The sequence below is a fragment of the Lepidochelys olivacea genome, assembly GCF_965140295.1.
Source record: "Lepidochelys olivacea isolate rLepOli2 genome assembly, chromosome: 8".
Taxonomy (NCBI): domain Eukaryota; kingdom Metazoa; phylum Chordata; order Testudines; family Cheloniidae; genus Lepidochelys; species Lepidochelys olivacea.
The window spans coordinates 6,486,768-6,499,583 of record NC_140418.1 but is presented as its reverse complement, the minus strand read 5'-3'; the positions used below and the strand labels follow the sequence as shown (position 1 = coordinate 6,499,583).

The 12,816-nt window shown below is 53.7% G+C and overlaps 1 protein-coding gene across 2 annotated transcripts in view; it reads right to left on the bottom strand.

The window, feature by feature from the left end:
* The window catches only part of ANXA6 (annexin A6), a 37,821-nt gene that overhangs the window by 20,711 nt on the left and 4,294 nt on the right, over positions 1–12,816 (bottom strand). For both annotated transcript variants that reach the window (XM_084636993.1, XM_084636994.1), the window contains exons 2-9: positions 10,520–10,578; positions 6,321–6,411; positions 5,418–5,512; positions 4,927–5,040; positions 4,468–4,558; positions 2,019–2,098; positions 1,864–1,920; positions 863–956 (exon numbers count right to left, since the gene is read on the bottom strand). In XM_084636993.1, coding sequence (XP_084493119.1) covers positions 863–956; positions 1,864–1,920; positions 2,019–2,098; positions 4,468–4,558; positions 4,927–5,040; positions 5,418–5,512; positions 6,321–6,411; positions 10,520–10,537 — 640 coding nt within the window. In that variant the 5' untranslated portion in view covers positions 10,538–10,578. The remainder of the gene's footprint in view (positions 1–862; positions 957–1,863; positions 1,921–2,018; positions 2,099–4,467; positions 4,559–4,926; positions 5,041–5,417; positions 5,513–6,320; positions 6,412–10,519; positions 10,579–12,816) is intronic.

Here is a 12,816-nt window from a genome sequence, read left to right as displayed (position 1 = left end):
TTGCAGCTGTCCCTGTGGTACACCCTCACTGGCCACAGAGAATGTGTCAGCCACCTGAAATCTTCAGCTGACATGCTGGGGATTGAACCGGGGACCTCCAGAACTAAAAGCGTGGGCTCCTACAGCTTGAGCTAAAACCGCCAAACCCTATAGCTTGGGGCTGTAACCACTCATATCCTCTGTGTACCAGCATAAAGGGTCCCTGTAACCTGCACCCCCTGGCTTGAAGTGGTTTCCATCATATACAGGGTTTACAGTCATGTCCAATGGCTCTCAGCACCCCGACTATACAAATTGCTCCACCGCCACTGTAACACACACTCCCAGTGGGCTAGACAGATGTACTCCCGCCCTTTGTGCATTAGCCAGATTGCGAGTCATTCGGACACCACAGCACGAAGGCAGCCATCCAGCGGCTGGTTTACTCTACCACGTGCACAGCAAGTCTGCTTTTAAGGCAACCACCCAGCAGCCGACTCACCGATGTGGGTTGTAATCAGCGGAGGCACCAATGACAATAATGAAAGCTATGAAGCACTTCTACAGAAACAAAATCTCTTGGGGTGAACAAGTTATTGCAGCCATGAGGCCTGAGCATTCAGGGCTCCCTCAGCAACACCCCCGATAAGATTTTGCCAGAGACGGAATGGGCACCGGGGTCTCCATTCAGATTCATTAGATCTCATGGAAAACGGTTACTTGTCCTTCCCAAGCGTGACCACCAGATGGCAAGAGCCCAGACTAGCCGGCATGTAACTGCCAATCCACAGAGAATCTGCAAGAACCAGCTAGCTGCTTTGTGGGGAGCGAGGGAGGGGCATTGTGGTTTGGTGACTGCATGATCGCTATGAAAACAGCTTACCCAGCCGGAGATGCTGTTTGCTTCGGTTTCCCAGGATGTAGATGAACTGGGCTTCGTCTGTGCCCCATTTCAGGTCGCCAGCTTCCAAAAGATCCTTGTAGAGAGGCGAAAAGAGCAGCAAAAGCCCAGAGTCAGAAAGTGCTAAACTCCTGGCCATGCAACCCAGAACGAACACGCTCAACACCTGCCTTCAGTGCCAGCTCCAATCCCTAATGCCACTGCTTAAAAAGGCAAAGCTCCTTCCCAGTCTCACTCAGCTGCATGGAATGCTTCAGGCTCGATCATTTGTTTAACTGACTTCATCTATAGGGACGTTGTCAATTCAAAATCTGATCTGTCTTGCCTTCCTTCTCCCATGCTATATCTGATTGTGTCTGTGTGCAAAAAACCAGTTACAATCTTGCGAGATCACATGGAAACGGAGGCTGGTGTGTGTGTGTGTCTGTGTTTGTGTGCATAATACCAGTTACAACTCTTGCAGGATCACAAGACTGGAAGTAACAGTTGCAGAGGAGGGCTCAGTGAATTAGATGCAATGGCCTTTGGTTGCTGGAGACCTTGGTTCATAACCTGTTTGGCCCACAGCCATGCGTGTTTGTGAAGCTTTCTACTCAGTTTGAAAGCAGGTCCTGGGTGGCTCTTGCCCACAACAGCATTTGAGAGGCTGAAGAAGGGCTGATAAACATGGGCCAGAGGTCAGAGCTGAACTTTTCCGGTATGGGGTGTCCGCAGCCAGGGCTTTGGGCCCCTTTCCAGCTGCCCAGACACACAGCAGAGCAATGAATAAACTACAAAAAAAATGTGTTTAAAACTGAAGTCGGAGGGGCCAGGTTCTCAGCTGGTATAAATCAGCGTCGCTCCGATGTGAACTGGCTGGGGATCCAGCCAGTGCCATAAAAAGCTTGTTCTTTGGCCCTGACCCATCATTCTTCCTCCCAGTCACTGGCTGTGCAATAGTGATTGCCAGGGAAGTGAGCCAATCTCAATTCAGCGACACTTACCTTGGCATCCTGCTCCACCAGGTCCTCGCTCACGACATCGTCCTCCTCCCGCGTGCCCTGCATCAGAGACAAGAGGCCAGCGCCTCAGTCACAGAGGAATGAGGGCAGCGGACAGACAGAGGGGATCGGGGAGGGGCGGACAGATCAAAGTGTACCTGAAGCAAAACGACGAGCATCTTCTTGAAGTGCCCCGAGGTGTCTCCCAAGACATCCGCCTCCAGCTCCCTCTCATAGGCTGGAGCGTTGGAAAGGAAAACGGAAAGCACGTCAGCTCTGTATTCAGGTTAGGCCGGAGCCCAACACAAGGTACATTCCTTGGGTCCCAGGATCCAGACCCCGGGTTCAAAGGATGTATGGGGCACTGGGCTCCGAGGAGCTGCTGTCCAGCATGCCACCCCCTCTCAGGTGCAATCAAAGCTGCCCTGCCTCTCACAGCAAGTCCAAAACAAGCCAAACCCATTTCAGAGGCACTGCCCCCTGCCAACAACTCCCTCGCCCCCACAGACCCAACACCGGAGGCCTAGTTTGACTTCTATATTTGGGGGGCTGCTCCAGTCAAGCCAATTGCGCTGGGCATGGGCGGGGGGGAATTCCGTGCCTGCCCACAGGGGCACCATTTCAGATTTATTGCGGGGAGGGGAAACTTTAACCATGATTCCAGGGGCTACTTATACAACTGAAAACTCTAATTTTTTTTTCAGATAATAACTTAGAAATGATCTGACAGGAGCACTGTATCAAATTCCTATATCAAGAAAGAAAGAAAATTAAATAAATAGTAGACCCACTCAGCTCTAATACTAACATGTTCTGACATCTTGTGGGAAGTCACTTAAGGGATACTGGTTAGGTTGAAAATGGTAATGTCTATTCTTACTCAGCTACTCCTACTAAAGTCAGAAGGGACCATTGTGATCATCTAGTGTGACCTCCTGCATGTTGCAGGCCACAGAACCTCACCCAGCCACTCCTGTGATAAACCCCTAATCTCTGGCTGAGTTACTGACTTCCTCAGATCGTGGTTTAAAGACTTCAAGTTACAGAGAATTCATAGTTTAAACCTGCAAATGACCCTATGCTGCAGAGGAAGCGAAAAACCACCAGGGTCTCTGCCAATCTGACCCAAGGGAAAATTCCTTCCTCACCCCAAATCTGCCAATCAGATAGACCCTGAGCCTGTGGGCAAGACCCACCAGGCAGATACCTGGGAAAGAATTCTCTGTAGTAACTCAGAGCCCTCCCCTCAAATGTCCTGTTTCCAGCCGTTGGGGATTTTTGCTACAGGCAGTCACCACTGGGCCACACACCATTGTAGGTGGTCATGTCATACGAGCCCCTCCATAAACTTATCAAGCTTAGTCTTGAAGCCAGTTAGGCTTTTTGCCCCCACTCCTCCCCTTGGGAGGCAGCTCCAGAACTTCGCTCCTCTGATGGACAGAAACCTTTACCAAACTTCAAGCCTAAACTTGTTGATGGTCAGTTTATATCTATTAGTTCTGGGGTCCACATTGGTGCTTAACTTAAATAACTCCTCTCCCTCCCTGGTATTTGTCCCTCTGATGTATTTATAGAGAGCAATCATATCTCCTCTCAGCCTTCTTTTGGTTAGGCTTAAGGGGTTCTCAAACTTCATCACACCACGACCCACTTCTCTCAAATTACTACACGACCCCAGGAGGGGGGACAGAAGCCTGAGCCTCATTGCCTTTGGAGAGGGTGGGGGCAAAGCCAAAGCCCAAGCCCTACTACCACAGGTGTGGGGGGAAATCCCAAGGGCTTCAGCCCCAGGCAGAGGGCCTGTAACCTGAGCCCTGCTGCCCAGGGCTGAAAAGCCCTTGGGCTTCGGCTTCTGCCCTGCGTGGTGGGGCTCAGGCTTCAGCCCTGGCCCCCAACAAGTCTAAGCCAGCAATGGCAACCCCATTAAAACGGGGTCGCAACCCACTTTGGGGTCTGAACCCACAGTTTGAGAACCACTTAAACAATCCAAACTCTTTTAGTCTCCTCTCATATGGTGGGTTTTCCATTCCTCAGATCATCCTAGTAGCCCTTTTCTGCACCTGTTCCAATTTGAATTCATCTTTCTTAAACATGGGAGACCAGAATTGCACACAGTATTCCAGATGAGGTCTCACCAGTGCCTTGTATAAAGGTACTAACACTTCCCTGTCACACAGGTCTTTCCCCTCCTCTGTCACTTCCAACTGATAAATCCCCAGCTTATAGCAAAAATTCTTGTTGTGAATCCCTAGATGCATGACCTTGCACTTTGTGCTAATTTCTCATGTGGAACTGTAGCAAATGCCTTACTGACACCCGGGTAGATTAGGCACAAAGGCAACAGCAACATTTGGGAAGCGCGAGGCCTTCTCCCACCCATGTGCGAGGTGCCCCCAAGAAACTTGCATAGAGTTTGGAGTGGAGGAGTCTATCTCAGGAGCGGCGGGGCGGGTGGGGGGGAAGCCCACAGGAAGAGGCTATTGGGGGATGTTCTAGTTCTGGTGAACCTGTATCCCATCTGACTTTAATCCTCCCCTGCCCACAGGGCAGTGACTGCTGGCCTCCTGGCCCCAGAGAAGCCGGGATGCCCTTGTCCCCCACGCTCACCATCTCTGTAGGCTTCCACCAGGTTGTGTATCTGCTGGTTGGTCCGGGATGCCAGGATCTCAATCAGGCACTTCTCGTCGGTGCCAATGCCCTATAGGCAGGAAACACAACCACCACGTGAGATGCCATGCGCTGATGCCAGGTGGGTATCACCCAAGAAGGGCAACCTCTGGGGGACTGTATTGGGGAGTGGGGATAAGTACACCTGCCCTTAGAGGGTGCACAGTGGATCTCAAACTTTTGTACTGGTGTCCGCTTTCAGACAGTAAGCCTCTGAGTGCGACCCCCACTTAAATGCTGGAGATGAAGCGGGGTTTGGGGTGGAGGCTGATAGCTTGCAACCCCCCATGTAATAACTTCGCGATCCTCTGAGGGGTTCCGACCCCCAGTTTGAGAACCCCTCCTGTAGCACATACTGTATTCCAGGATGGTCAGAGAGTGCCCTTTCCTGCCCCTTACCTGAAGGGCGTCTTTAATCTCCTTGGCATCAAAGTATGCCAGGGGCCGCATCAGACCCACAATCAGCCTCTCAAATTTCCCTGTCAGCTCCCGCTTCAGGTCTGCGATCAGGTCCTGGCCGCCGGGCACAGAAGGGAGTGCGAGAAGGAGAGAGAGAGAAGAATGCATGAGTGGCAGACTCTCCAGGAGAAAGGACTTATGAAGATAGCCTCCTCAGATGTTTGGGAGGAGGTCACGACCTTCTCAGTAGGGCTGTTGGCAGAGTCCAGGCTGGCCATGGGTATCCAAAGGCTTTTCCCCACCCTACCATTAGCTAGTGAATTTTCCCAATGATTTTACTTTGCTTTGTATGCCCATTGACAGTCTGGCAGGGACAGGGTGAAGCAGGGGGCTGTACACCCTGCATGCTCTGGTTTGGAGGAAGCAGCAAAGGCTCCCTCTCCTGCGGATCACAGAGCAGGGTTTGGCACTGTCCAATTCTCTGGGGTTACCTTTCCATAGAGCGATTTGTAGGCCTGGCTGATCTCGATTCTCTGCTTGTTGTTCCTGGATGTTATCAGGTCCAGTATGGCCTCCTTGTCACTGCCTGCAGGGAGACATGGTCAGTCACCCTCGTCCCACTGCCTAGATTTGGGTCTGCTCTAAGATCCAGCTTTGCCTGGACCAGAAGCAGATTCCAGCTCTGTGCTGGAGTTGGTAGGACAGAGAGCTGCAACCAGGGTGCACCCATCCACAGCTGGCCTACCTGGGAACAGGGCAATGGACTGACTGGCCTCAGGGGCATCACTTGGGGAAAGGGAGGGGTTGGGGGGGCATAGCATGCTACCACAGGGAATGCCCCATTCATTCACTCTCCCCATGGGAATCCTGCACTTGGGCACCAGAGACTATCCCAGGTCAGATCCAGACTGAAGCGCTGTGCCTTCTGCCTGCCCCCAGATAAATTGCAGACATGTCCTGCCTTTCCCCCCAAAAAAAGATAAGCTATGGGGCATTTCCCATAGGAAGGGTAGTTTGTGCATCATGAAGCCACTCCGGCGCCCTACAGAAACAGGCAGCAGCAGTGCCCTGAAAACACATGCACTGTGCAAGGGAGGCACAGGGAGGTGATGCAATGTGCACTGCCTGCCAGCGCCGGAGGGGGCAATACCGAAGGGCTAGGAGGTGCTTTCATGGCCTTCTCCCCCTAATACTCTCCCTTGCCTTCAGAAAAGGGACAACCAGGGCATCCAGTGTCACCCCTCCATTCCGCTCACACCCGGCCGTGCAGCCCCAGCGGCTATTAGCAGGATGCTCGCACAAGGCCTGCTCCAAAGCCACTAACGTCAAGACCCCTGGAGACTCGACGGACATTGGACTGGGCCCATAGCGCGCCGGCAGCAGAATGTACGCACCGAACCCCTTCATAGCGGTGTACAGTGCCTCTGCATCCTGGCTCGCGTTGAAGTTTGGGAACTCCTTCACGGAGCCCCTGTACCTGCCAGCCTAGAGAGAGGAAACGAGAAACAAATGGGGAAGAGCCAGCTGGAGGCGCCTCTCCACTGCCTGGCCAGAGCTGGCATGAGGGCGGCAACGTGAACGTGTGGGGCAAACCCAACATCTGATCCACCCAGCTGAATTCCACCACTGGGCTTGCCATCCAGCCTCCACAGGGGAACTCCGGGAAAACAGGGCCCAGATCTACCAAGAGCTGGGGGCTTCCCAGACAAGTCACCTCCCTGTGCCCTGATGGGACCTTGTCTTTGTTTCTGCTCCAGCCTGGCCCTTCTCCGGAGCGAGGCAACTCAGCTCGGCCAGCAGCCAACGGTGCGGCAATCATCTGTGCTCCGGGCCTCTTCGGGGGTCTCGCTGAGGCAGCTGGGCCTGCTCTAACTACAGGGATCAGGCCCCAGGATCCTCCCTTAACCCTTTGTCTTTGCAGTCCTCGCTGCTCCAGCGTGCGCGGCTGCTCTGCCATTCTAGCACAACTACCCAAGCCAGGCTACAGGTGGGCTTGGCCATCGATATGGACAGCAGGCCCAGCCAAATTTGTTCTAGTGAACACTCAAAAACAAAATGCTTTGGAGAGATGCAAAGCCTCCTGCCTCATGGCATATGCCAACCTCCAGCCACGGGGGGCTGAGAGGAGGCTCCCTGAAGGGCAGGTTGTCCCATCACTATCTCCTTTGGGGTTTCATGCACCTTCCTCTGAAGCATCTAGTACTGGCTAAGGTCAGCGATGGGATCCTAGACTAGGTGGAGCCCACGGTCCAACCCACCATGGCAATTCCTATGTACCATGTTGCTAGCAAGTCACCATGCACAGTTATAGCAGAGGAATAGAGTCTAAGAATGAAGAAGTCAAGTCAAATTGGAGAAACTAGGATTTCTCTCAAGGTGCCTGGCTAATTTTTAGCCACCGTCCTCGCAGGCCAGTGCTGAATCAGCCACCACAGAGGCAGAATCATCTACAGAAGAGCTCGTGCAAGAACACAGAAGCAGGACAACTGTAGACTGCTGTCCAGTAGGGCCTCAGCTATGACACCCGATTAGCAACACTCAACCACCACAATGGCTCAGTTCAAGGAACAGAAGAGAGACCACAGCAGGGGAGAAGCAAACAGTAGGGTCTGGTGACTCAAGCAGGAGACTGTGAGCCTGTTCTTAGTTACATGTGTACAGGCATCTCTGCTCTAACCACCATCCTCTCCCAGAGGCAGTGTGCAGAGCCTCTGGCATGGCTAATAAGAGATGCCGATCGCTGTCCCTGCTGCTAGGGCAGGATCATGTTGCGGGTGATTCAAGGCTTTATCCATGCTTTCCCATAAGGAAGCTCCTGAGGTCCCTTATGCCCAGTGTGAGCAGCTTCCCACACAAATGCCTTGGAGAGACATGAATAAACGTTACAAGGCCAAGCCGCTTGTCACCGACTCGAGCAGAATGTGTGGGGGTGGGGCATGTTCTCTGCGGATACTCATCTAAGGGGAGAACTCAGAGCAGAGGCCCACTGGGTCATCAGGTACCAGCAGAAATTCTTTCTGCCTGGGAGCTGGGGTGGCATAGAGCACGCTGGCAGGGACACACTCAGCGTCCACCACTCGGGCAGAGACTTTAATAGTACCCAGCACTGACAGGGCACTTTGTAGTCCCAATGTGCTTTACAAACATTAACTTGTTCACCCTCACAGCCACACCACTCTGAGCCTAGTGGAGAAACTGAGACACAGAGAGGCTAAGTGCCATGGGCAAGGCTGCACAGCGCGTCAGTAGCAGAGCTGGGAACAGCCCGCAGGAGCCCGAAACTGTGCTGTATATATACACACTTAGCAGGAATGGAGGGCCCCTTTGGCACTGAATGGGGGGAGGGGAAGCAGAGGCTGCTCCATGCTAGTAGTGAGCTTTCCTGGGGCAATAACATCCCCCACCCCCTATTTCCTGTCTTGCTGGGCAGCAGCAGAGCGAGATGCTGGGAATGAGGGGAGCCTTCCTTCCCCCCATTTGCTCTGCTGTTTTAATTAGTGCATAGGCTATAAGACTCCCTCCTGCTCCCATCCCCCACTTCTGAGTCACACCAGCCTCTAGACAGCTGGAGCCATTGAGGCTATAAATAGGCAGGCTGCTCCATGCTGCCTGGAAGCCGAATTCCCTACACAGCTTCACTCGCTTCTCCTCACACAGCCTCAGCATCCACCTGGGCCCAGTGATCGCTGGGTGCACATGCTCACCCACCCAGCACCCTAAGCTCTTGCCATCTCTCTCTCGGGGGTGGGGGTCACTCTCTTTACAGTGTGAATATTTGTCTGTCGCTTTAAGGGATTCCTCCTGTTTTGGGGACAGGACTTCCCCCGTGGATGAGAGGAGAGAACGCCAGCTTCCCCCCCACCCCTCCTTCCTAAGTGTCCTGTGGGGACACCTGGATGCTCCCAGGAAGTGAAGTGGTGCTGACCCCTTGCCAGTGTGACAGCCACCATCTTGGCCAGCACTGGGATTGAACTGGGCCCTCTAGATCCAGGAGCACAAGGCCCTGCAGCCGGAGCTAAGGAGCTGGGCTGTCTAGCGAGGGGCTCTAACAGACCCACAACCTGTGTGGATCGGGCACGCAGAGGGAGACATAACACACGCTGACCAGTGGCTACGGGATGCGTTGCAGTGGGAAGAAGCGCAAGCCACAGGTGCCCATGGGGGCTGCGAGGGATCGGGTGGCAGGAGTTGCCCTCCAGCAGTGACAGGCGTGGGTGCGTGCAGACCTCATTGACACCAGAGACAGGGGATTTTCCACCTCTCCGCCCCTCCGGGGCTCGGCAGCGAGTGGGTGTTGGCTTATGGAGCTGCCAGGTGGCAGAGGGTGAAGGGACTTGCTCTCTTAGCAGAAGGGGGTCGTTCTCCTTTAGAGGAGTTGCCAGATCGGTTTCCTCTAGGTGTGATGAGAGACCAGGCTGGGACATAGTGGGATCGCTGAAGTGCCCACTAAGGACAGCGCCTAGCAGGCAGAAGGACCCTTCCCTCAATCTGATATAAGTGCAGGGTTTGTAGCAAACAGCCCCCCACCTGTGGCTGTTAAAGGTCACGCCCAGATGGCTGTCCCTGCTCCAGGCTAGGGGAGCTGTGGTGACCCTTCCCTTCGCCCACACTCCTCCCCCAGTCTACACTACAACAAAAGGTTTGGCAACAAGCTCTAGATTAGAACTTCTTGAGCTTCCAGCACCTGACCGACGCTTGGCATCCAGCCACAACCGTCACCCCCAGCATTTTAAAAACAGGGTTCGTACCACTTGCTTGGAAAACCAGGGAAGTGGGCCAGGCTGTGATCTCCATTAGACCAGTGTAAATCAGGAGTCAGTCCTTCGGTTTCTGTGAAGTTGCTCCAGATTTACACTGGGGTAGCTGAGACCAGAATCTGGGCTGCAGGCCATGAACTGATCTGATCTATAACCTCCGCAGGCTGAATAAGAAGTTTTGTACACGCCACTTCTTTTGTCCCCATAGAGACTCCTGACCCCCCCCCCTTTTTTTTTTCTATTTCTACTTTCCTTTCTTTCTTTTTCCTACTAGTTCTTTTTTTCCTTCTGTGTTCCCCTCTGTCTTTCTTTCCAGCCCCACTCAGATCACAATCATTTGGATCTTACTGTGCGTCTGCTTTGTGTTTATACAGAGTGCTAGCCGAAGGACGAAGACTGTAAACAGTGTCTGTCAGCAAGATCTCAAGCCGCATGGATGAAAAGCAACGCCAGCTGCCAAACTTGTGACTGCTTTCCTGCTTCTCAGCCTTAAAGCTGTGTGAAACAAAGAAACGGCCCCCACCCTGAGCAGAAATGCTGAGTTAACCAGTACTCCTATGGCAAGACGGGTCAGTGAATAGTACCAACGTGCTAGCTTCACTAACATGGCCCCCTGGCAAAATATGGGATGGATTCTTGGTAGCCAATCCTTAAGCCAGGACTGTGGCTGCTTTACATTGCCAGAGAGGCACAAAACAACCGGAGTGAACCAGTGAATCTGTCCCAAGGACAAAATGGTGCACGGGGGATCCCTGAGCCTCTCTATGTCTGCAGAGGAGTCGGCAGGAGGTAACCAGTGCTACGACACGTCCCATGGACTGGAGCTAGTACAATACCTTGCCGGTGGGCGCCATGGCTTCTGGATCAGAATCAATGGGGGAGGAGGAAGAGGAAGCTGCAGGAAAAAAAGAAAAACGTCAGGCAAAATGACCCAATATTCACCCAACAGCTACACTGGCTTTCATGGCGCTTGTGCTCTCAGTCACAGCAATGTAAATCTGGAGTGCTGCCACTGAAGTCAGGGAATCCACTCCAGATTTACACCGGCGTAACTGAGGACAGACGTTTGGCTTGTTATGTCCTTTATTGGCCCCTATCCGAGGCTTGGCCAGGCTCACACACACACAATACAGTTGCTGCAGGGCACGGATGCCTCTGTCGGGCAGAGATGCTGCCCAGATTTGCTCTGCCCTTCATCCCCTCTCTTCCCTAGAGCCATTCTGCATGTATTGATAGACCTGGAGGGCGGAAATCCTGCTGCCCTGTGCTGGCTTGCGGAGCATCATTCCAAGAAATCACCAGCATTCACCAGTGAGAGCAGCCCATGCACATCTAGATACACAGTGCCTCTTTTTCTGCAGCCAGTTTTGCTTTGCTCTCGGTCCCTGGCGTTCTGCTCCACGCCAGGCAGCCTGGCACAGACAGACACAGGAAGGGGACAGGAGGGAGGGAAGAAACACAAAGTAAGTTGCCCTTGAGTCAGCAAGGAGCAGAGCGTGGTCCCAAGGGGACCAGTGCCGTATCTGGAGCGCCATTGGCAGCCCCCTCCCCAAAGGAACGCCTGCTAGAGCAAGTGGCTTTTCAGCACAGAGCACTGAAGTCTCGTGGGGCTGGGGACCTGGTTACCTAGGAGACCCCTTCTCCCTCCCTGCATCCTGAGTGCTGGAGATGCTCTTGCTGTTGCTTCGTAGGGTTGAGCTCTCCATGGCTGGCAGGAGATGATCCCTCCCCAGAGCCCATGTTTGGGGAGCATCACGCAATGGCCCATGGCTGCTTTGTCCCTGGCTGATCGCGTCGGGGTGTTCTGTCTCTTGTCAGACACTCAGTCTTCGTAGCTTTGCTGGTAACAAGTCATTGTCGTGGCCCAGTTCAATTTTTAAGACCTCCTTCTGCTGGCACTAATTTACATAGGCAATGGGCCTAACCCAAAGCCCACTGAAGTCAATGCAAAGTCTCCCACTGAATTCAATGGACTTTGGATCAGGCCCTGTGTGTTTTCATCTTATTGTAATTAAACCTCAGCGTTCCTATGGCAACAGGGGTTACAGTAAAACAACCAGACCCCACAGGAGCAGGTCAGGAAGATTCAGCTTTTGCCACGAATACAAAAGCTCCCCTGTTCCTGCTCCAGTCACCTTGTATTCTGCTCTCCCTCTGCTTTCCCTGCTGTTCTCGCTTACGCACCTCATTTACTGGAGAACTCCTCTAGGGGAGGAACGAATTGCTCTGGACAGGTACAGAGCAGGCAGAGCTGAACAAGCTTCCCCTCCAGGACTCTGACAACGCACCTCAGGCCGGGCCTGCACCACCCCCGCTATCCCAGTGCTTGGCTTCCCCCAGGAAGCCACCTACCATACCAGCAGACAGGTTTTATTTGGAATCTAAGCCCCGTTCAAGCCCAGGATCATCAGGAGTGGAACCCAAAGGCCAGATCCTGGCATGCTCAGCCATTTTTACGAAGTCCTTGAAATCAACTGGAGTTTGCCTGAGTGAGTGCACTTGGTATGAGGAGCCCGCGGAACGCCAACCGTCTCAGCAGCATTTTCCTCTGGAACAGCGTCACACCATCGTGGCTTGGCATCACCCTGTGGTGAGCTCACCTTGCGGGTCATCCTCCTTTGCACTACGATAGCGTCCAGATGCCCCAGGCAGAGTTCGGGGTCCTATTGCTGCATCCCCATGAGGAGAGGATGCTGCGCTGGCCCCAAAGAGATCGCAAGACATTCAGACACATCTTACAAAATCTTGGGGCAGCCCTACCAAGCAGGGGAGCCACCCAGGGAAAGGGCGGGGGGGCTGGTGGAGCAGGGCAGTGGTCCCCGGGTGCATACGCGTCCCAGTGCACCAGTTCCAATGCTGGCCCTGTCAGAACACAAGGGAGTTGGGCTCAGCCGCGCCGGGTTTGGCAAGTGAGTCCCGGGCGACATTGTATATGGGGCCTGTGAGAGAGACAGCGGGCTGGAGAGGGCTCTCCAAAGCTCCCAGGCAGAAGTCCTGGCAAGCACAAGCCTGCAGGGGGCAGGAGCTGGAGAGGAGGGGTTAAGGGAGAGCAAGTCCATGGTGGGAAAGCCACTGCAGGGACAGAGTGAAGAGCCCGACACCGAAGGTTGTGATGCACAAGAGGCTGGGCGGA